General features: G+C 39.3%; 1 protein-coding gene across 7 annotated transcripts in view; it reads left to right on the top strand.

Annotated features, from left to right (window-relative positions):
* The window catches only part of Cpa6 (carboxypeptidase A6), a 267672-nt gene that overhangs the window by 95673 nt on the left and 146711 nt on the right, over positions 1-25288 (top strand). For 6 of the 7 annotated variants that reach the window (XM_069990868.1, XM_069990862.1, XM_069990860.1 and 3 more), the window contains exon 2: positions 6689-6764. The exons of the other annotated variant lie outside the window; for it this stretch is intronic. In XM_069990868.1, coding sequence (XP_069846969.1) covers positions 6689-6764 — 76 coding nt within the window. The remainder of the gene's footprint in view (positions 1-6688; positions 6765-25288) is intronic. 7 annotated transcript variants of the gene reach the window in all.

Here is a 25288-nt window from a genome sequence, read left to right as displayed (position 1 = left end):
TTGTTGTTGTTGTTGTTGTTTTAAATGTACCATGTGATTTTTTTTGTTTCCTTTGATGTTCTTCCCCCTATGGAATATCCCCTGTTGTCATTGTACTTGATTTTGGTACCCTGCATCTTATATATACTTTTGTCTGATTTGAGGAGGGGAAAGGGAATAACAAAACACTGAAACAAGGACACAGACAGCCATTGCAACAGTGATACCCACAGGACAGTATATTGGAAATGAACTTTAAACTTTGAGGAGGGGGAGGATTGAGAGAGGTGAGGGAGGGAAGGGATAGTGGGAGAACAACAAGGGAAGGGGTAACAATGCTCGACAAGAAATGTACTCATTGCCTTACTCATGTAACTGTAACCCCCCTGTACAGCATCTTTACAATGAAATAAAAATGTAAAAAAAGAAATATGGTATTTAGAAACATAATAGTGCCATCTTTGCTTCAAAGAGAGACAACAGGATACTTTCCTTCCTAAGGGATTCATTCCTCACCCCAAGAATTAACACCAGTCTAACAGGATGTGTGCCCTCCTGAGAAAAACACTTCCTCAAAACTTAAGCACCTTTCTTGTCTCAAGGATAAGGATCTGTCTAATGGCAGGGTGCGTCTTACCTGGAAACTCAGAAAGTAACGCCAGGTGTGATTAGAGCAAAGACACAACTTTCCATAACTTTGAAGCCAGACCCCCGGACTTTACCTTATAAATATCCCACAACAGCCAAGGAGCTCTGTGTGTGTGTGTGTGTGTGTGTGTGTGTGTGTGTGTGTGTGTGTGTGTGTGTGTGTGTGTGTGTGTGTGTGTGTGTGTGTGTGTGTGTGTGTGTGTGTGTTTGTCTCCCTGTGAGAGCACCCACATTCTGCTAGAGTGTGTCCTTGCCCATCTGCTTCTCTGTCTGTCTGCTTTTTGTCTGTATGTCTGCTTGCCTGTTTACTTAATAAAACTCTGCCATGTTTTCTTACCATCATGACTTGTCCAGAAATTCTTATTCAGCAATCAAAGTCAAGGACCCTAAGTGAAGAGCTTCTGTATTTAAAGGGAAACTCACTAACCCTCACTTGCATCCGGTGACACATCCACATTTGTGGCTTTCAACAGGACAGGAAGTTAAGGAAGTCATTCAAATCTCCTAAAAAACACAAGTGCTCTTCCATAGCTCAAAGCACAGAGCAACGAAGAACAACATAGTCCTAAAACTCTAAAATAAAAACCCAAAAGGGTAGTTGGACCCTGTTCCTCTAATAAGGATATTGAGACCCATGTGAAGAACATATTTACTGAATTCTCTTCTTTAAGCACATGCATTCTCTCTAGGCATTTAAAGTACATTTTTGTGCGTATGTGTAACTGGGATTGGGGCTTGAACTTCCAGCTGGGGTATTCTCTTTTAGTTTTGTCATTCAAGGCTGGTACTCTACCACTTGAGCCAAATCTCCACTTCTGGCCTTTTGGTGATTAGTTGGAACAAAAAATCTCACGGACTTTCATGCCTAGGCTGGCTTTGAATCATGGTACTTAAATCTCAACCTCTGAGTAGCTAGGGTTACAGGTATGAGCTACTGGCAATTGGCTTAACATAGTTTTCAAATTTACTATTGCTTCCTTCATGGGGTAGTTACTATACATGGGGATTACTACCCAAACTATATGCTTCTATTCATTCAATATAGCCTTGCTTGTCCTGTAAGCATAATACTATATATAAGTATAATGCTATATCGGTGAATGAGTATCAATAATTCCTAGGAGATTATTTATCTGGTAGTATACTAGGATACTGCTGGCTCTATGCTATAGCCTTAAGCTATAATTTAAAGTTTTCATGCGGTCCTTCCTTGAAAACTGTCCATAGGATTTCTGAGTTAGAAATATCTAATTCCCAAACATACATACACGTATGTACCTGGTTAACCGCAATCCTCCTAACCTCAGCTATACCTTATTCCTTCAATTTCCTCAGCTTGATCCCAAAAAGTAGACATGGGGTTTTAATTGATATTATTACTTAGCAGTAAGGGGGAAAATCCTCAATGCATTCTTTTTTATTTTCTTGTGCCTGTCCTCGGGTTTGAACTCAGGGCCCGGGCACTGTCCCTAAGATATTTTGATCAAGGCTAGTGCTCTTCTACTTGAGCCATAGCTTCACTTCTGCCTTTTTGGTGGTTAATTGGAGATCAGAGTCTCACAGACTTTTTCCCAGGCTGGTTTTGAACGGTGATCTTCAGATCTCAGCTTCCTGAGTACCTAAGATTATAGGCATGAGGTACCTGTGCCCCTTCTCAATAAATTCTAATTTTAAAAAAAATCACTCAACTCACCTGGAGCTGATGGCTCATGCCTGTAATCCTAGCTACTCAGGAAGCTGAGATCAGAAGACCATGGTTCAAAGTCAGCCCAAGCAGGAAAGTCTGTGAGGCTATCTCCAATAAATTACAAAAAATAAAAATAAAAAAGCTGTGGCTCAAGTTGAAGAGCACTATTCTTGATCAAAAGAAGCTCAAGGACAGTGCCCAGGCCCTGAGTTCAAGCCCCAGGACTGGAAGAAAAAATCAGCTTATCTTAGTTGTGCCAGGTAATTTTTTCTAAGTTCCAGTAGGTAGATGGTATGTGAAACTTCCCTTTTCATAGTACCAAGGTACATTTCCCACTCATTAAAACATCTACCTATCAAATTTAGAATGTATAAATTCTTTGATGAAACAAATGGACTATTTCGGGTTCTGTTTCTGTGGGTTTTGATCTTGAAGAGTCCTCATCGGGTCCTAGTTATAGGTGATCTATCAAAATAGTTTTGGGGGTTTTTGTCCATCATGGGGCTTGAACTCAGGGCTAGACTCACTGTTGTTGAGCTCTTTTGTTTAAGGCTAGTACTCTACCATTTTGAGTCACAGCTGCACTGTTGGTTTTCTGGTGGTTAGTTGGAGATAAGAGTCTCATAGTCTTTCTTACCTTGGGCTGGCTTCAAACCATGATCCTCAGATCTCAGCCTCCTGATTCACTAGGATTAGAGGCATGTACCATCAGTGCCTGGTTTATCAAAATAACTTCTTAGTTTACAAAAAAATGTGACATCTCATGGATTTTCCTAAATAGCTTTTATATTATTATTATTATCAGTTTGTGAGTACAAATGTACTTTGTTCAATGTACCCTCTCCATCATTTTCCCTTATCTCTCTTAACCCCACCCATCTCCTCAAGATACATGATTCCATTTTCACATTTATATATTGAATCTTATGACTTTTTCCTTATTTTCCATTCTTTAATAATAAATCAAATAATTAAAATGCATTTCTAAAATTATACCTAATAGTTTTTAAAGGCTGAGATGAAGTAACTTTTGTTTTGTTTTGTTTTTGATGAAAATAAAAAGTCTGGTCTTGAACCGTCACTTTCAGGATTAAATAATCCCAGGGAAGTTTCGTTATATCCTATATTCAGGGAAGACGAATGGATTGCCAGGCTGAATTATCCATCTCTTGAAAAAATGTTCGTATGGCTGTAGAATGACTACAGATTGCTTTCTTTATACTTGGAGGAGCAGATAGGGCTCCAGATGGAGGTGTTTCTCAGTAAGCTGTCAAGTGATCCATCCATCAAAAAGCCATATCACTCTGCTGAGTTTTCCTTCTCTGCCAAGATTTGTGTTGGGTCATGTTGGAGAGGGCAGGATATGATGAAGTCAAGAAAAATAAAAGCCAAAAGGATATGTAGCAGAAATAAAAGGAATTGTGACTATATTCAAATGTTGTTACTATATTTAAATATTTTAGAGTTGTTTTATATGGATTTGACCATTTTTATCTCCACTTGCTTTTATTTTTTCCGGAAATGTAGACTTTGTGACATTAATAGAAAGAGATTGTTCTGTGTGATATTCAAGGAAACCCAGGTACATTGCTATATTAAAATTGTAATGCCTAAAACATACTAAATTATTGTCAGCAAACCAAGAGTCTTTTCAATCATAGACCTAAGGAAAATATAGTGAGATTACAAAATTAAATTAATTGAAAGTAAATACATAGCCTTAAAAAAACAACAAGCTATTTTCCACAGTGGTTGAACAAGTTTACACTCCCGGAGGTTCCTCAAAAGATTCCACATAGAGCTCCCCTATGACCCAGCAATCCCACTGTTGGGCATTTACCCAAATGATAGTAAACAAGACTATACTAAAGTTACCAGCACAACTATGTTTATTGCAGTAGTATTTACCATAGTTAAGATATGGAAGCAACCCAGATGCCCCTCAGTAGATGAATGAATCAAGAAAATGGGGGTATATATACACAATGGAATTCTATGCCTCCATCAGAAAGAACGACATTGTCCCATTTGTTAGGAAATAGAAAGACTTGGAAAAAATTATATTAAGTGAAGTAAGCCAGGCCCAAAGAAACATAGGTCCCATGTTTTGCCTTATTTGCAATAACTAGCATATGTCTGAGACAAGCAGAAAAGGTCAGATAAGTTGATGTTAGGTGAAATGAACCCCAAGATAAGTATTCAAATGTTTTTTTCTTTCTTGCGATTGTTTCTAACTTATTTATAAGATGATTTCTTTGTTGCATTATATGTCCCTCCCCCACCGTATAAGCCCTGCTTTCATTGTATTTGATGTTGGTATAATTTGTGGAGGGGAAGGGCAAAACTGTTTAAATAGGGATACAGGTGGATCCATTGCAACAATGAGATGTACAAGTTGTTATGTTGAAAACGAACTTCACAGCTTTGGCCAGGGAAGGGGAGAGGGGTGCTGGGGGGGGGGTAGGAGATGGGAAGGACGGGAAGGGGAAACAAAGGAGGAGGCAACAATGCTTGATAAGAAATGTACTCATTATCTTGCCCATATAATTGTAACCCCTCTGTATGGTATTTTCACAATAAAAAAAAAACAAGTTAGGTGTGATAGTGTATGCCTTTAATCCTGCGTATTCTGGAGCTGGAGATTGAGAGTATTGTGGTCCAAGGCCAGCCCAGAAAAAAGTTGACAAGACTCCATCTTAATCTACAAGACAGATGTGATCACATCTGCTCCTCACCCATGCTACATGGCAGACACAAGTAGGAGGCTAGCAGTCAATGGTGTCAGGGCAAAAAATGTAATACCCTACCTGAAAAATAAAGTAAGCAAAAATGGCAAGAGTTGTAGATTTTAAGGTAGAGCACCTGCATAACAAGTTTAAGGCTCTGAGTTCACACACCAACACTGCCATAATGATGAAGATGATGGTGATGATGATGATGGTGATGATGATGATTATGATGGTGATGATGATGATGATGATGATGATGATGATGATGATGATTGCCCAACAAATCCAGAAATCACACTGTAGAGAAACTGATGGGCTCCACATTAACCTAACTTCATCTTGTTATTCTTTTGGAAAGTAAGATCATAGGAAAGTGTGCTTATTCCAGGTGTTCTTTGGGGGCTGGAGAGAAAAATTGTGTATGAACTGGTAGTTTCTGTTTTCTGAGACATCATATACTTATATATTTAATAATATTGTATTTCAGTCATTGTTAAGTATCAGAAAATTATGAAAATATATTCACTTCCATTGTACTTTATTCACTTAGGATTTTTTTTTCATTTCCCTAGAAGCTAATTATTCTCAGCAACCTCCCTTAAACCAATGTATTAATAAATATTTTTATAAGCACCTACTGCGTGAGAAACCCCTTGCACAGCTGTGACTATTTAATCTAGAGCTGTGCTTCCCAACTTGTGTCATTATGACACATCTGGAAATCGAGAAGATCTATTTGTCAGTATAGGAATGGTGTTATCCCTTAAAAACTCCTCAGAGTAACACCTCAAGCCTTATGCTACTAAGAACATTATACTGTGTCCAAATGTAATTTTGATTATAATAAAATGTCCATGGTTGTAGACATTGATTTTAAATTTGTATTTAAAATTTGCAGAGCCATCAAAGTTTTTATTGTCAATGTGATGTACAGAGGGGTTACAGTTACATAAGTAAGATAACAAGTACATTTCTTGTCGAACCTGTTTCTCCCTCCCTTATTTTTCTCCCACTTTCCCTTCCCCCAACCAAAGAGCCATCAATATCTTATAGCACACCTGGGTCTCCTATTTAGCCCATGTCAGTCAGGAAGTTCTGTATTGGAGAAGTGAGAGGCCTGAAAAGGTGGGTTAATCTATTGTTCTCCATGTGGAAAGGATTCAAACAAGGTGCTCTGTACAGTGTATGGGATTTTCTCTATGCAGTGTGTGAAAAACTATATGTATCTCTTTTCAACACTGGCTTAAAGAAAAGTGTGGGAGCAGTGGCAGAGGGCTTGCCTAGCAGAAGAGAAAAGGAATGGCTCTTCTATCATCAAGCATTTCCTTTTTTCTGTATCTGCTCTGAACTATTCATGAAGATTCCTGTCCCTTATTTTCACTGATCCTGGCAGTGTGGGGACCTCTTTCTGTATTTATTATGTAATATGTGAATTTGTAGTATGAGGAAGTACTGAGTAGGTTTGAGACAAGGACAAAAGACAATACAATCAGAGAATAATAAGAACTGTATAAAATATGCATTAAGTTTTGCTGTTTTTCTTAAATGTCAAGGCAGATTCTTAAGAGGTTTAAAAAAAGAAATGGCTAATGTCTTTATTCTTGGGAAGTAAATACTACCTTTTTCTTTTTTTTTTATTCTGTAGTGATAAGGTGATAAGACTTACTCCTAAATCAGAAGAGGAAGCATATGCACTGAAGAAAATATACCACCAACTTAAGGTAATCAAACATCCACCCAAGTATTGTAGCATTATTTATTGTCTGTGATGGGTATACAGGGCTTTGCTGAGTAGGGACTGAATAATTGGAATTAATTAGCCAAGAAAGTATAGACTATGAGATAAATTGAAATGACACTTAAAGGCTAGTTGAGTTGAAGCTACTCAAAAATTAACACATCATAGGTCGGAGGTGTGGCTCAAGTGGTAGGTTGTCTATCAGTGAGCCAAAGCCTCAGATAACAAGTCCAACTCTCAGTCTCAGACAAAAAAAAAATTAACACATTGTTTTTATCTGCCATTTGGCTTATACTCAAGCACATTGTAATCTTTATGAAAGTTTGTCTATTTTTTGGTCATTATTGTTTATAATGGGCATCTGGAATATCTTGGAAACTCAGTGCTTTTTTAGAAAATGAGTTAATTTGATTTGTAGTTTTCAGACCTTCATTTTTCCTTCTTGAAATCTTCCTAGATAAACATAAGCAGAAGTGAGTTGGGAAAAATAAAACTAGGAATTCAAGTCATTAGTGTTGCTGTGTTTCAGTGGGTCTGATAAGAACATTGTGTTGGCAAACTGATAGTTCTATCTCTGGTGAAATTTATGAATTTGAGAGTTAGAGAGTTTCTCATCTCTCTATCACTGCATATAATCATTAGCATTAACTAAAAAACTAGGATGAGAAATGTGTCAATCTGTGTCTTCTGTGCCTTCCAAAACAGAAGCAGGCCCACAAAATACAGAGATTTAGGCCTCATTTTAATGGCTGACAAAGCAAATGACCAAAAGGACTTCATTAATCTTTAAGTTGTGACAGGAGATGATGAAAATATAGTTCCTTGAGGAGAAAGAGAAAAGGTAGATAAATTAGATGGCTTATGGAGATTTTTGTAACTATCAGACATTTATTTGGTCTAATATTTATACTTTGATTTTTCTCTTGACCTCTTCCCTTTAACTATTACATTTATTTGCAAATGAAGTTGTATACTTTGAATTTATTGATTCCTTGTCTTCCTCCTAATTCTCAGTCTGACACAAGCTATGTCAGGCTGAAGCACTGATATCACCTGGTCAAAAATAAAAAACCCCTCAGACATTTTAGCAATACCCTAGAGTTTATGTTCAGTGGACATTCCCTCAACTTCCTCCTCTCCTTGAAGGACTCTCTTTCTATGATGCTGACGTTAACCCTCTCCTGGTCACAGCGTCCTTTGTGGTAGTAATGTCTGAACCCTCTCTCAATAGTCCATCAGAGATGTAAAAGTTGCCAAGAAGCACAGTACAGTTGGGTAGAAATTTGCATCTCTATTGAAACTGAGTTGAGGTATACCACTGGAAACACAAAATGACCACTTTCATTTTTTAAAATTTTATTTTATTGCAAAGATGCTGTACAGGGGGGTTACAGTTACATGAGTAAGGCAATGAGTACATTTCTTGTCAAGCATTGTTACCCCTTTCCTTATTGTTCTCCCACTATCCCTTCCCTCCCCAACCTCCCTCAACCTCCCCCGACCCCGACCCTGCCCCGCCCAAAGTTGTAAAGCCACTTTCATTTTAAAGTAATGTTTAAGGAACACATATTCTGGAGTAAATATTAGACTGAAGGATTTTTCTTTACTTTGTGAATCTAGTTATATGACAGATCCTACAAAGTTATGAAAGTACAGTTGCACAGTTATGCATTTCATTTACCATTTACCATTGTAGTTATACATATCATTTACCATTATGAAGAACAGTAAAATTTCATCAATGAGGATTATTATGATTATTAATCAACTCTCAGAAACCTTCCTGGATGAAAGTAAAAGATTTGGGGCAAAGATATAGAGCCAGTGATACTAATGACCACATATTGGACCTGTTTGTTGTACTGGGCTTTGAATTCAGGGCCTCATACTTATCTACCTGGCACTCTACCACTTGGGCTATGCCTCCAGTCCTAATTTTGCTGGTTACTTTTGGAGTTGAAGTCTACCAAACTTTTCTGCCCGGTGTAATCTCAAATCACTCCAGAGTAGCTAGGATTACAGGCATGAGTCACAGGTCTTGGACCATTTTTTGTACATATTGAATGAAAAACAATTCTGCATACTTTTTTCATTTCAGCATTTAAGGAAAGATAATGAGCTGGGGGAAAGTATCTTGGACCTTTTTCTTAGTGGACAACTAAGAGAAGGGAGGAAGAAGAAGGGAGGAAAGAAGAGAGAAAAGTAAAGGGAAGAAAATGGGTCAATTTGGGAATATTGACAATATTCCAGTGATTCTAATGCCACAGAAAATTCCATCCATTCTTTCTTTTCTAATTTATTTATTATTGTTATTTTAAGGGGTTTCAATTCAATATGTTAATGAGTAAAATCCATCTTAATTAATGTCACATCCTCCATCATTCTCCCTCATCTCTACCAACTCCTCAGTTTACCTGCTTCCATTTTCACACCTGTACATTGACTATTATAACTGCATTCACCCACCCTTCCTCACTCCATTCTCAGTCACCAAGAGTCTGTCATAGTGCTCTCTATAAGTTGCTCTCTGATGTGGTACTATTAAGAAATTGAGAGAGACAGCGGGCAAAGGTTAAGTAACTTGCCCAATCACCATGGAGAACCAGGACAGGCATGTGGTCATCATCATCCCTCTGAGGCCTGAATGGAGCCTGCCTCTTGCTCTGGTCTGATTTGCCCTGTCTTCCCAAAGAAAAGAATTAATGGTGAGTTTTCAGGGTAGTAGAACCTATAGTCAGAATGTAAAGGTTATCACATTCTCATTTACCTTATTCCTGGAATTGAGGGTGGCCAAGACCACCCCCAGATTCAACAATTTGCAGGAGGTCTCATATGGCTTAGCATATACTCCTGCTCATAACTATTATTTATTACAGCAAAAAATGCAAAGCAGAATCAGCAAAGGGAGGTGGGCATATGGGGTAAAGTCCAGGGGAACTCAGATCCAGGCTTCCAACAATCTTCTCTGAGTGGCAGCCCATAGGATCTGCTCAAGTCCCCTGCAAGGACTTGTGACAAAACATGTGCCATGCTAACTGACAAGGAAGCTCACTAGAGACCCAGTGTTTGGAGCCTGATCACATAGTCCTCAGTGCCTAGCACATACCCAAATTCCAGACTCTGAAAGAAAAGCAGAGATTTGGCCTGAACAGTGTTATTCCCACAATGTGTCACTCCACTCTGTGTCACTCTGTTTAGTCTTATCAGTTAACGTGGTAGGAAACCTTCCAAGGCCAAATCCACAGATGTCAGCCAAGGGAGAGTTTTTGCCATCAGGCCTTCCTAGAAACAACATTTACAGCCCCCTCTTCTAGATCTCTTCTGAATATTTATTTTCTATCTCTAAAGAAGTAGTTTTCACCAAGCACTGGTGGCCCACATCGGTAATCCTAGCTACTCTAAGAGGCTGACATCTGAGGATCACAGTTTGAAGCCAGCCTAGGCAGGAAAGTCTGTGAGTTATCTTCAGTTACTAACCAAAGAAGCCAGATGTGGAGCTATGGCTCAAGTGGTAGAGCACTAGCCTTGAGTAAAAAAAAAGTTCAGAGATAGAGCTCAGTCCCTGAGTTCAAGTCCAGGATTGGCATGCACGCTCACGTGCACGCATGCGCACGTGCATACGCGCGCGCGCGCGCGCGCGCACACACACACACACACACACACACACACACACACACACACAGGTTTTCTGGGGCTGAATTCTGAAGTATTGAACTTAGATAAGTTTCTAACTAAAAGCTTTGATGTCTTTAAATTTGAATGATTTCACCCAGTGATCCATTTACTCCTTGAAAAGCAACAGCTCTGTCCAGCCAGAGACAGCAGCCTGCCGAGAACACAGAATGCGGCTGTCTGTCATCTCCTGCCCTGTAGAGCTGGTAGGACAGAATTGGGGTCATCGCTAACAGCTTTTTTGAGTACCCACACTGGGCTCAGGGGGAAAGGAGGGAGTTGTAGAGGGAAGACCTTAGCTTCTTTCTTCCCCTAGGGCTCAATTCTAAAAGGGCTCAAGATTTCTGTTGTGTGGTGCACAGGCCCTGCAGAATCATTTCTCTGTGACTGTAATAGATTAGATGATGTCATATTGGACGACTGAAGGGGAGTGCCTGGGGTGGGCCTGACCTATCAACTGAGCCCTTTAAAATCAAAGACTTTTGTCCAGGTGTTCAGCCACAAAGGAGGTAGACAAGTGCTATTGCTGGTTTCAAAGAAAGGTACTTTACAAACTGTTATGTTGTGAACTGTCCTTGGAAGTCATGTGGCCAGAAATGACAGTGGTGCTTAGGAAGAGATGGAAATGAGAGTAACCCCCACTGATAGGCACTAAGAAAATAAGAACATTCAGTGGGTTGGTACAGACACAAGGACCTGGATTCTGCCATAACTACTGAGGCTTGGAAGAAGATCCTGGGACCCAGAGGAGAGTACAGCTGAGCTGACTTGGATCTTACTCTGAGATCCAGAAGAGAAAAATCTAGCCAGACCTGCCTCAACTTCTGACCCAAAGAATTGTGAGATGATAACTAGCCCTTATGTTACTGCTAAGTGTGTGGTGATGTATTCCACAACACAAGAACACACACATCACAATACAGAAACCACCTACACCTTGGCCTTTAACTCGTTTCCTTTATGAAGGCTTTAAGTTAATCTTGCTCATTTCACTGGCTGTAAGGAAGCATCTTTGATTGGACTACATGCTTAGGCTGTAAATTAACAATATCTTATCTGAGACATGAACAAATGCAAAATGTGTGTACACTACTGAGTGGAATCTGAGATGGTATGGGCCAAGCAGAGCTAATTAGTCAAGGACTTCTGTTACAAAGCTAGTTACTTTGCTAATTAAATTTCATGGTTCTGCTGAAGAATTGAAACAAGGAAGTTAAACAGAAAACCGAGTCCCCCCAGAGAACCGGATGGAGAACGTACCAGCCAATTAAAGTGTTAATTAAGAGCATAGCCATGATTTAAGTAAAGTTATGCTAGAAGGGGAACAGTTTTGCAGGTGAGTAAAATTAGAATCGGAATACTGCATGCTGCCAACGTTTCTTCATAACTTCTTTGTTTGGGCTCTGAAGGAACAGAAACGACTTTTGTACGATCAGAGTGTGTTATAGAATTGACACAGTCCTGTTGAAAGAAAAAAATTAATGACATATCTGTTTCCAGTTTTCTCATCCGAGAGCTAGAGGATGAAAATTCTTGCTTTCCCAAGAGTTAGTCATTTTTTCCAAACTAGAATACAACCTCAAAGACATGACTTGGTTTGTCAGATGTCCTTGAAGGACACACCAAGAGTCATTCAGTCCCAGGGAGGACAAATGAGCCTCCTGTGGGGAGCACTTCATGCCGCCTCCTTTGTAGCTGGCATCCCAGATGTACGCCTTCCTCCTTGTCTCTTCCCAGTGTGCTAACTGGTATCTCCTCTAATCGTTCTCGGTGTCTTCTCAAGTCATATATCCACGGGACCATGGGATTTCTAAATGCAAACATCCATTGGACACGTTAACCAACTAGGAAACTTTACTAGAAAGAAGATGGATGGTGATAGAATTTGTGCTGTGGGAGTTAATGTATTCCTGATTTTATTATGAACTGATTGTGTAACAGGCTTTCTTAATCAGACCCTTGGTAAACAGAATTCCAGGATGAAGGTCAAGATTCTTTACTCTGATTCATACACATCCTCCCTCCAACTAATCTAATCTGTGTGTGTGTGTGTGTGTGTGTGTGTGTGTGTGTGTGTGTGTGTGTGTGTGTGTGTGTGTTGTGCTGGTACTGGAGCTTAAAGTCAGGGCTGTATGCTCTTGGTTGGCTTTTTTGCTCAAGACTGTTACTCTACTATTTGAGCCACACCTCCATTTCTATCTAGACATGTCTATAAGAGGATTTTGCAGATGTAATTTGGTTCCCAAATCAATTGACCCTATAATAAGGAGATTAGTCAGATTGGCCTGAGATGATATGATGAGCTTTAAAATTAAAAAAGAGTATTTTCTCCAGCTGGCTGCAGAAGAAAATTAAGAGAGACTCACTCTTGCTGGCCAGGAATAAATCGAACATTCATGCTGCAAACAGGCATGTGAAAATAAGTTGCAGGTGGCTGATGGTTGCTGGTCATTCTCTCTAGTTTACTAAGACATTGGTCCTACAACCACACAGAAATGAATTCTCCCCACAACCAGTGAGAATCTAAGCATCCAGAACCTAGAAAATACAGCCCATGCTGGCTCTTCCTTGTGGCTAGACTCCGTACCCACAGACCTAGTAATATAATAAAACCAGGGTGGATTCATTAATTTAGCAGTTTAAAAAATCCAATGGTCTTAAATAGCTGGTTAATGATACCTTTCAGCAGGGAAAAGTAAGAGATACTGGTCTGTCAATATATTTGGACTGAAAATTTCCTTAACATTTTGTGGTTGTTAAGGATTTTGTAATGGAAAGAAGCAATGCTATGTTGTGTTTTCACTGGCTAGATTTCTGTAAGAGAGAAAAAGCTCCTTCTAATCCAGGCACATGGCCAAATGCAGTTCTGGATTACATTTCATCAACCCACTTTTGACAAGTGGCTTGCATTTTTTTTCTCTCGGTGTGGCTATTGATAATTAGTAAACTTCATAACAAAAGCTATCAAGAGATACATCCATTGTGTACGGAAAGGCATACATAATGTCATGATGGTGGAGGTGACAGCTGGCCCCAGGACTCTTTATTTCATTGTATCTGCAAGGTGAATGAGTGTGGGCTAGGACCATATTATTTTGAGTTGACTGCATTTCGTTCATTTCTATTTATAAGACTTTCTAGTTTCAGACTGTGCTGAGACTGTTTGGAATTTGTTGGATTGTGAAAGTAACTGTTCTTGTTGGGTAGTAAAGTCTAGCCTTCCTAGGGTATTTTTCAAGAGGAACATTGGAGAGGAGGGGCTGGGACAGTGTCTCATGGAGGATAATGTTGCCTTTGCTCCCTGTCACACATCAGCTGTCACTGGCCTTTGCCTCCTCTGCATGTCTACTGGCTGCCAGAACAACTGGACCATGTGTCTCATTACCTATCTGGCTAATGCGTGGTCATTTGCTTGGGAGACACAGTCATTGCTTAAATTCAAGTGAATGATGTCACTTAAACAGGTTCTTTGTTTTTATACCCATACTAGGACTTTCCATTCACTTTTTCAGTCAAGGCTCTACCTCTAGATCCCCACCTTTACTTCTGGATATTTGCTGGTTAATTGGAGATAAGAGTCTTGGGGATTTTTCTGCCTGTGCTGTATTGAACTTTAATCCTCAGATCTCACCCTCCTGAGTAGCTAACAGGTGTAAGCTATTGGCAACCTAGCACTTCACACAATGGGCTAGGCTTAAAAAAAAAAGCCACAGTGTCAGTCCAGATTGAAGGAAAAACAGACCCCATGATCTAATGAGAACATTATAAGGCATGAATATAAATAGAAGAAGGACTTATAGTCATTTTCTGAAATGGACCACATTCACTACTTCCTGTCCCCTGTCCCATATGTTTCCCCTCATCAAATTTCAGTTAGAAGATGACAGCTGCCAACTTCTCCCCTTCAATCTCACTACTGCTGCTTCAGTTCTAGGTCTGATCATCTTTAGCCCAGATTATCTGTCTCCCAAATGTTCTTCTTATTAACATCATCATGCCAGTTGTCTATTTAACACCTTTTACATCTCCCATTGTTGCTAGCAGGAATTTGCAGCCCACATTGCACAGAGAAATGCTGTGCAATTTTTAAAAGGCTTACATCTGACCCATTGACAGATTCAAACTCAGCTACTCATATAAGGGTCTCACGTTTTTCTCTAGGGCCAGCCTCAGACCTCTATCCTTCTACTTCTAGCTGGAGTCAAAGTTGCACACCACCATGCTTAAGTTTTTTTATTGAGATGAGGTTCTCAATATCTTTTTATCTGGATTAGCCTCAAACATCTCAGCCTCCTGAGAAGCTGAGATTACAATCTTCCTATCCTATTCCGTATGTATCAAAGGGAGCAAACCCCTGGTCTATGGGATTCATTCTTCAGAGTGACACATGGGGCCCCTTAAGATGACACTTGTCTGCCTTTCTAATACTTCTCTGCATCTGTCACCATCCTTGGCTTACTGAACTCATTGTAGTTTCTTGCCTAAGTGCCTCTCTCAGATGATTGTCTTGTCTGAAATGCTCTTCTCTCCTTTGCCCATCTGGTGGACAGCCCTCATCTTTGAAGCTGAGTCTAAAAACATCAGGTTCTCCTTGAATCCTTTGATCTTCCCTTAACTCTGTAGATAGCTGTATCCTGGCATCCATATCACTTTGTGCTTTCTCTCCTTACCCACATCTCTAAAACACTGAGTTTCTCTCTGATTTGAAACTTAATGACTCTGTGAGATGCATCTTGTAGTATTGATGGAAAGGAAGATGTGACTTTTCCTTGGGTGCTAAAAGACGGTTATCCACCTACCTCCAGGAACACATGCCTAGCCAATGCTTCGAAGAGACCATTTCTCTTGCATGACCCACCTCTCAGGTTCTACTTGTTTCTGATCCTTATAGTTCCTTTTTTATGTTTAGTCTTAAGCTTTTACATGAAAAATAAACAAAGATGAAAGAGAACCACTTGTGCTTTGTTAAATGTAACTCTCTCACCCACTTCCATTTTCAAAGAATCTCAACACCAGATCAAAGATACAGGAATAGATGAAGTTTGTTGGTTTTTATTATTATTTTGAGGTTTGTTTGTTGTTGTTGTTTGCAGTGACTGAGATGGTGCATCTAGTGACTAAGAGTTTTCTATCAAATATATAGGCTGTACTTTGTTACCATTTCTTGGACACATGAATTTAAGAGCATCCTTTGCATATTTATCAGCCAGAGCCATTAAGATTTTCCTGGATTAGTGTCTTACAGCATTTCCTCCACCTTAGAAATTTAAGATGTCAGGGTTGATGAGAAGAGTAATAGGACACAGGTCCCAAAACTTTTTTAGAGAAATAGACCATTGCCCCAATGGCTAACATCATAGTACAAATGTTTAAATGAGTTCTTATGACCTAAAAAGATGGACTACCACCATTCAACTCCATTTTTAAACATTCAGACATGTGAGGTACTGTACAGGCCAACTGTTAAAAGCAGTTGGCATGATGAGTAAAATGTTACCCTGGAGACATATTTCTTTGGTTTACATCCAGACTCTCCTTACACTATTTGTGTGAGTATCAGATAGTTACCTAGTTTCTCTGTGACTCCATTTCATGATTTCCCTTACCAGATTGAGAAACTTCTAAAAGAAGGGACTACTTCTTACTCAAAGATGAGTCAGCTCACCTTTGTTTCCCTGAGTCCTCACAGTAAAATATTTCTCTCTCTATCTCTCCTCTCCACTTCTCTGCTTTGCTCTCTGTCTCTCTCTGTTTCTGTCTCTCTCTCTCTCTCTCTCTCTCTCTCTCTATATATATATATATATATATATATATATGCACATATACACACAATATAATAAAGCTGATTATTGGAAATATTTGAATTTGAAAAAATCAGAGCTCTGGTGCTTAGAAATCAATTTGTAGGTGTGCATAAAAATATTTCTATCCCCTTTAATTGTTTGACATACTTGATGAGAAAACTCATCCTTTATAACCCCAAAACAGCTACAAAGAATGCATGTGTGATGATTTTTGTGCCCTAAAAAAACTCAAAGTGTTTTTGCATATTCATCACCCTCAAAGACTCCGCTTGATTAAAGGAGTTTCCTGTTTTCTACCATTTTAGTTTTTTCTAGCTGTGTAAATGTAGAAGGATTAAAATTCTCATGCTCCCACAAACATTTCTGAGATTTTTTTGATCATTATATTTATTTTGAGGCTATCTGGTCATCAGTGTTTTCTTTTTCTCCCACAGTTCGTTACATTTTCATGTGGTCAATGACCTAGATGTGATGTTATTGCAAAAAAGAAAAAGAGAAAGTATAAGATACAGAGCAAATCTAATAAGGCAAAGACATTGACCCTGTGCCAGGACTGTGATCTGTGAGAAGCTGCATCCACTCTTGTTTTTTATCCCACTAGACAGAGATTATTGGGAGCATGGGTAAAAGATGTCTCTGTGTTAAGGGACCAGGCTGAGCCTTTGATGATTGTAATAGGTCAGTGATGCACAAGAGAGCAAGCCTTGGGCTTTCTGAAGAATTTATAGATGGAAGAATAAACAGTGGAAGAAAGGATAAGCTCTTCTTCTTTCAATATTTCTCTGTCCTCCCTGCCCTAAAACACCAGCTACTGAATGGAGAGCCTGACTTGAAATGGACGGCTGATTCACTTAGACAATAAATTGTACTGAACAACAGATTTTTTTAAAAAATCAGCTAAAGTCTAATCAGGAAGCAGATACCCCACCAATAATTTGATAGAGAATTTTTTAATATAAAGTAGTGTTAATTTTAATATGGTTGGTCACTCTAAAACTTAGGTTGAAATGTGGTTCCCTAGTGTAATAGTATTAAGAGGTGGTAGGAACTGTAAGAGTGAGCAGGTCACTAAAATAGGATCAACCAGCATTCCTGGGGCTGAATTATTCACATGCAGATAGGTTCTTAGAAAGCTAGGTTGCCCTTGGTGTATTGTTTCTTCCATGTGTTTCCACTTGAATTTCTACTTCTCCTCCATGTTAGTACACAGGGCGAGGTACCTGCCATTTACAGCCACCTAGTCTTGGACCTCTTATCTCCAGGACCATTAACCAGGTAAACTTCTTTCCTTCATAAATGACCAGGGCTCAGATGCTCTGTTTTAGTAACAGAAAATGAACTAACCCAAACTGTCTCAACTAGTACCTGATTACTAATTTCTGAAAGTACACAAGGAAAGAAATGCAAATGCAGGAGATAGCTAATGCTTTTCAGGAGAAGAAAAAATACCCATGCAAGAGCTGAAGAACCTAGTTGAACATCTTCCCCTCTATCCTAAGTGTGAGATTTATGTGTCCCTACAATTGACAGCATGCTAAATGAGAAATCCACTGGGGTGCCAAGAGTCTGAAGCTGGTCTCTTGCTTTGGTATCTGTGAGATTTGTTGGAGATGAAGTACCACTGAGCACCCCATGTGCTATGAGGAGCCAAAAAGGTAAAGGGGATTCCTGAACCAGGAAAAAAAATCTCCTTCCTGTATCTTGCAATGCCTGTCTGAAGCCCTATCTTGACAAAGCCCATCATTTCTATCAAAGGAGAAACTCCTTTAATCCTCCTTTATACCTAAAATGTGCACACCCACTGAAAAAGAGCAGAGAGAAAGGTTCTGTACATTCACTATCTGTATAACATGGCATGTTCTTCTACATGCCAGATTTGTATATTACCTCCCATAATTAAAGATAGATTGGTACTATCTCAAATTTACAGTAGAAGGATAGAGACATTCTGTTTTCCATTCTGCAGAAGATTTATACTATTAAAGTGGAGCATGGTGGCGATCGTCTGTAATCTCAACACTTAGGAGGCAGAAGCAGAAAGATCTCAAGTACAAGGCCAGCCTGAGTTACATAGAATCAAGGCCAGCTTGGACTATATACTGAGATCTTGTCTCAAAACAACCACCAACACAACAAAAAAATCCTTTTGAACAGAATTTAAGGAAAATTTCACTGAAAATATTTATCAGGTAAAAACAAAAAAAATTAAAAACTTTCCCTGAGCCTCTTCAGTGGCCAGTTGAGAGTAAGAAAGTTCACAGAGAAACACAGATGGGCTGAGGCAGAGATTCTGACCAGAGGGAACTGGGGGCTTGCCACAGGATGTCCTGGCTTCCTTCACATGATCCAATAGTGAGAGTCATTTAAAATCTACATTATCCATTAGTGAGAGTCGTTTAAAATCTTATGTGGCAACATTTGATTTGATTCTTTGGTCAAGTCTATGATATTTCAGTCCCACTTTTAGAAACTAGGTAGGCTTCAAGTACATTTTCTGCCATTAAATTTCTCTTATAACTACCCCAAGTAGCTCAAGCCAGAGAGTAGACAACACTAGGCCTACCAAGAACCTTCCTCTGCTGCGATAGCAGAAAGTCTGTCCCATGTTCCCTGAGACAGACATAGTGATTGCTTGCCCCCTGATTACATTCCTTCCTGTTCCAAGAGGAAGATGTTTCTGTGAGTGTCTACTCTCTGCTCATTGTTCATGGAGCACAGGAATTACAGGAGTCTGAGATGCTTATGCATCTCAGAGAATAAGGAGCCTCATCTGGACAATTGGAGACGACTTGGAAAGACTCTAGGTGCTTCCTCCAGCACATATAGAGTGACCATAAGAACATAATGACTAGTCACCAAAACTCAAATTCCTCTGAGTTCATATTCCCTAAAGCTAGGAGAAGTTATGTGGCTTCCACCCATGGAGAGGAAGCAGAAGGGATGGACACCATGCGCAGGCTGAGGCTTTGTAACCATTCCTCACTCTTTCCCTGCCCATGGCTGGTCAACGACTGTAACAAGGCCTTGAAGTATAGTGATGAACTATAAGATAAATGGGACCTGGTCCCCAAATCATGTGACAGATAGTCTCCCACATCAAAAACAATGACTTCAGAAATGGAGGAAACTAGTATGTTTGGACCAATGCACACTCTCATCTATTTATTTGCCATCATTGATATTATTGGAACTCTAATAATGACTCCACTTCTGGAGCTCTTTGCTTTAAGTTCTGTGGATTTACTACCCTGACAGTTTGAAATACTTAAAGTTGGTATGGACTGAGAATTTTCCAAATTTCCTTATTCTCTCAACAGATTTTAATAAAAACTCTATCGTGGGCATTATATGACTCACCCACTGTAGTGTGGAAGAGAAACAGGACTTTTATACAAGGTTCTCAGAGATATTCAATAGATCGTCATCCAGAGAGAGAGGGAGGGTGGGGAGAGGGAAAGAGGGAGAGAGGGGGAGAGAGAGAGAGAGAGAGACAGAGACACAGAGACACAGGGAAACAGACAAAGAAACAGAGGCAGAGAGACAGAGATAGAAGCAGAGAGAGAAGGCAATTTGGTAGACCCTCATAAATATATTCCAAATGTTTCCCTTTACACATATTCAATAATTTAGCCAAACAGCTTCTCTTCTCCAAATGTTTTATATTTCCCAGTCTCTAAGCCTTTTTATACATAAGTAGTCATGTGTTCCACAAATGTTTATTAAGTGACCATTGTGTGTCAGTACTATCCTAGATGGTGAGGGCTACAGCTGTAATACCACCCAACTTCATGAAACACTCTAGTGAAGGAACACTGACAAAAAATGTTAAAAAAATAAAAAAAATTTACCATGTCAGATAGTCACAGTTGTAATGGGAAGCAGAGCAGGAAGAAGGCTGGGGAGACAAGGAGAATTATTTGAAATGGAATAGTCAGGGATGTCATCATTGAGAAGAAGACATGGGAACAGAAGTTAAAGGTTGAAGGCAGTAAGCCCATGGGAATACTGACTTATATCACTCACCTTTCAGAAGAAACAGTGCCCAATATTAACTCATCAGAACCTTTTTTGTCCACTGCCAGAACCAGATGTGGTCTGTCTCTTTGTGGAGTTCTTGGTATACTCTCACACAATCTGTTCTCAGAGTCTGGTTTCTTTGCTAAAACAATTGCTCTCATTCTCTGGAGAGTCCTGGGGAACAACTATCCAGTGTGATCCAGATAACTTCAGAATAACAAACTGGAGTTCTCTTTACTGTCTTCATCTTCCAAGACCTCTAGCACAAGCCAACACATTTTGAAATTGACAATCGACAACTCTCTTAGCCTCATTTCCCCCTTTCCAAGCAAATTTCTGTGCACACGTCCTTTCTACATAGGAATTGTATTTGCCAAGCCTCATGCACAAAGGATACATTTTTCAAAGATACACAGTATACCTTTTAATCAGCAGGATAACAGTGTTAATGATATCCTGAGGCTCGGGCTACATCTAGGGAACCCAATGATGTAGCAACAGAAAGGAGCAAAACAAAGACTTGTGAGAGAGCTGGAAGGCAAAAGTGAAGCAAAACCAATCACAGAATTACAGGCCCAGTTTGCTGTGGGGTTAAGCAAGAGAATGGCTTTAGACATGACTTGGCACTGAATAATTCAAGTATTTTGGGTTTCTTAAGGGAAAGTTTGATTTGTCTGGGAACTTTTTTCAGACTGTCATCAAATACATACTTCCCATAAAGAAGAGCCTAGTATATACTGAGTACAGATCCTCTTGAAAGCATCAACAATTATTGGACATTTTCAAGCAAAAATTCATGAACGTGGTTTCATTTAGTATCCACTTAAAACGTACAGATTCTTCCTTTAGCCAATCCTAAGTCTGAAAGAAGTATAATAAAACACAGAACTCTTTAAAGAATAAGCATGTTTGTAATTTTGTAAGAACTTAAGTGAATTTCTGAATTTTCCCCTCAAAGAATTTTACAAAAAGAATTGCTAAATTTCAAAGAGTTTGGGATAAATGCTATGCCTGTCTCCTTTTGGGAGGTAAAGAGTTTAAGTAAAGTGTGTATGTGCAAAATTGAAAGCCAAAAGTGACCCTCTGTACTTAATTTGGAAACATTGCAAGAATTCAACTCTTCTGCCCATATTGAACAACAGTTCATAAAAACATAAGAATTGTTGGAACTAAAAGAATTTTCTTTAAAGTAGAATAGACAAAACCCAGATTGAACCTCAATAATAAGCATTCTAACCTTTTAGTATCACCATTCAAAGATGAGTTCTATGTCTCCCTTAGTCTTGTGATTATAATGGAAAGACTATTGACATTTTTATTTTATTTTATGTAAAGGTGAGGTACAGAGGGTTACAGTTATGTAAGTTAAGGCAATGAGTACACTCATTGCCAAACAGTGTTACCCCCTCCCTCGTTTTCTCCCACTTTCCCTCCTCGACCCCGGAATTCCCTTCCCACCAAGTTGGGGTTTTTTTGTTTTTTTGTTTTTGTTTGGTACAGTTGTGGGACCTGAACTTTGGGCCTGGGCACTGTCCCTCAGCTCTTCAGCTCAAGGCTAGTGCTCTACCACTTGAGCCACAGCACCACTTCCAGCTTTTTTCTTTTTGCTTATGTGGTGCTGAGGAATCGAACCCAGGGCCTCAGGCATGCAAGGCAAGCGCTCTACCACTGAGCCACCTTCCCAGCCCCTTCCCACCAAGTTGTAAAGTTCATTTTCACCCAAGTGTCTTGTGAGTATTACTGTTGCATTGGTTCACCATTTTGTTATAACCTTCCCTTCCCCAAATCAAATAAACATATATACAAGACACAGGGTACCAGAATCAAAGACAGTGCTTGCCAGGGATAAACCAAAGGAAAGAAAAAAGAAATAACTGTGCACAGCACATTAAAAAAAAAAACCTCTTGTTTCCATATCTTGGAATTCAAGATTGATTAGCATCATTTTATACGATCATATGTACATAGCTATTGAGTATTGCGATCTTCTGCTAGTACTATCCTAGACATATACTAATTACTACAAATGAAGGAAAACATGCAGCCTATGTTTCTATGGGTCTGGCTTGCTTCAGTTAATATGATTTTTTTCCAAGTCTTTCTATTTCCTTATGAATGGAGCGATATCATTCTTTCTGATGGAAGCATAGAATTCATTACATATGTGTGTGTGTGTGTGTGTGTGTGTGTGTGTGTGTGTGTGTGTGTGTGTACCACATTTTCTTGATCCATTCATCTATTGAGAAGCATCTAGGTTGGTTCCATACCTTTTTTTTTTTTGTCAGTCATGGGGCTTGAACTCTGGGCCTGGACACTGTCCTTGAGCAAGCACTCTACTACTTGAACCACAGTGCCACTTCTGGTTTTCTGGTGGTTAATTGGACACAAGAGTCTCATAGACTTTTCTGCCCAGGCTGGCTTTGAACCACCATCCTCAGATCTCAACCTTCTGAGTAGCTAGGATTACAGGCGTAAGCCACCGGCACCCAGCCTCCATATCTTAGCTATGGTAAATAATACTGCAGTGAACATAGTTGTGCTGGTAGCTTTGGTGTGTCCTTGCTTGTGATCATTTAGGTAAATGCCCAGGAGTGGGATTGCTGAGTCATAGGGGAGTTCTATGTTTAGTCTTTTGAGGATCCTCCATATTGCTTTCCAGAGTGGTTGAACCAGTGTGCATTCCTACCACGGTGTACTAGATTCCCTTTTGGCCACATCCCCATCAGCATTTGTTATTATTTGTTTCCTTTCTTTTCTTGTCTTTTTTGCCAGTCATGGGGCTTGAACTCTGGGTCTGGGTGCTGTCCCTCAGCTCCTCAGCTAAAGGCCAGTGCTCTACCATTTGAGCCATAGCACCACTTTCAGTTTTCTCGTGATTAGTTGGAGATAAGAGTCTCACAGACTTTTCCTGCCCAGGCTGGCTGTGAACTGCGATGCTCAGATCTCAGGCTCCTGAGTAGCTAGGATTATAGGCATGAGCCACCAGATGATAGTGGCCATTCTAACTTGGGTGAGGTGGAATCTCAACATGGTTTTGATTTGCATGTCTTTTACGGCCAACAATGTTGAACATTTCTTCATGTCTCTTTTGGCCATTCTTATTTCTTCTCCAGTGAAGTCTCTTTCTAATTCTTTTTTTTAATTTAATTTTTATTTTTTTTATTGTGAAAATACTGTACAGAGGGGTTACAATTACATGGGCAAGATAATGAGTACATTTGTTATCAAGCATTGTAGCCTCCTCCTTTGTTTCCCCTTCCCATCCCTTCCCATCCTCCCCCCCACCCCCCCCACCCAATCCTCCCCGCCCCCCCCCACCAAAGTTGTAAAGTTCGTTTTCCACATAACGACTTGTACATCTCATTGTTGCAATGGGTCCACCTGTATCCCTATTTAAACAACTTGTTTTTCCCCTTCCCCTCCACAAATTATACCGACATCAAATACAGTGAAAGCACGGGTTATACTGTGGGGGAGGGACATACAAAGCAACAAAGAAATTATCTCATAAATGTGTTAGAAATAGTCGCATGAAGAAAAAAACATTTGAATACATATCTTAGGGTTCATTTCCCTAACATCACCTTATCTGACCTTTACTGCTTGACTCAGACATATACTAGATATTGCAAATAAGGGAAACCATGGGACCTATGTTTCTTTGGTCTTGGCTTACTTCACTTAATATAATTTTTTCCAAGCCTTTCCATTTCCTAACAATGTCATTCTTTCTGATGGAGGCATAGAATTCCATTGTGTATATATACCACATTTTCTTTCTTTAGCCCACTTATTAATAGGGTGATTGTTTCTTTGAGGATTTGTTGTTGGGGGGTTAATTTTTTGAGCTCTAGGTATGTTTTTGATATGAGGCCGTTGTGTGCTGTATAGCTAATGAAGATCTCTCCCAATCTGTGGGCTTTCTACTTATGCTAGCTATGTCCTTTGCCATGCAGAAGCTCTGCAGTTTAATGTAATCCAGCCTTTTTAGATTTATTTTCTTTCTGGATCTTAATTAGGAAGTTTCAACCTGTGCCAAGGAGCCTTAGTGTATCCTCTATCCCTTCCTGTAATATTTGGCTATTAACTTTTAATAGTGTGTTTGCTTGTTTTAAGGACATTACAGAAAGCACAAGATTATGAAATTCTACTTACCTAACACTCTTCATTCAAGGGGTTCCAGATTCTTTATAAAATGTTAGCTTATTTAATTCTTCCAGCTCCCAACCAAGTAAAAGAAATGACAAGTGCTGTTTTTGATGGGCTCTATCTCATTTTCTGGTGGGGAATGTGAGTCATAGCCACTCTTGGGGCTAAAATGGGACTATCATTTTTTGACATCCAGTTGAGGCACTAACCTCAATCCATTCGAGTTTTCTCCACATTCAGCAGTTGTGCTCCAATTCACTTATATTTCTTTTTCTCTTAGATCTGACAATGATCTGTCGTAGGCCATGTTTTCATGCTGAATGTGATGAAATGAGGTCAGGATAGAAAGCATTTGGTAGGCATCAATTTTTGTTTCTGTTTCAAGGGAAGCAAACATCAGAATTGTTCTACAAGCAAGTAATTCCTACATTGCCTTAACCTAGGTAGGGTTCAAGTCAACAAGTTGGATTTACTTATTTTTGAATATATATTGTGATAATGCTCAAAATTCAAAATGTCCAAAGGTCATACAATAAATAATAAGACCTTCCTTCAACTCCTCTTCTCTAACCGTATCTCACTCAAGGAGGTAACCAGTGTTCTTAGTTTCTGATAGAGATATTTCACACAAGTACAAGAAAAGTAGGTAGGTAGGTAGGTAGGTAGGTAGGTAGATAGGTAGATATAATATCTATCTATCTATTAAATATACATGAATATGATTACATTGTGTATTTGTGTTTATATATCTGGAGAAGTGTATTTCTTTTTCCCTTTTTAATGAATTATAACAAGCTAATACAGCATTGTACTATTTCCTTATTCACTTAAGCAATCTTATCAGTCATACCATAACATAAAAATT

The sequence above is a fragment of the Dipodomys merriami genome, unplaced genomic scaffold (assembly GCF_024711535.1).
Source record: "Dipodomys merriami isolate MVZ:Mamm:240054 unplaced genomic scaffold, mDipMer1.0.p SCAF_4, whole genome shotgun sequence".
Classification (NCBI taxonomy): Eukaryota; Metazoa; Chordata; class Mammalia; order Rodentia; family Heteromyidae; genus Dipodomys; species Dipodomys merriami.
Note: the sequence above shows the minus strand (reverse complement) of the source record. Positions and strands in the feature narration are given on the sequence as shown.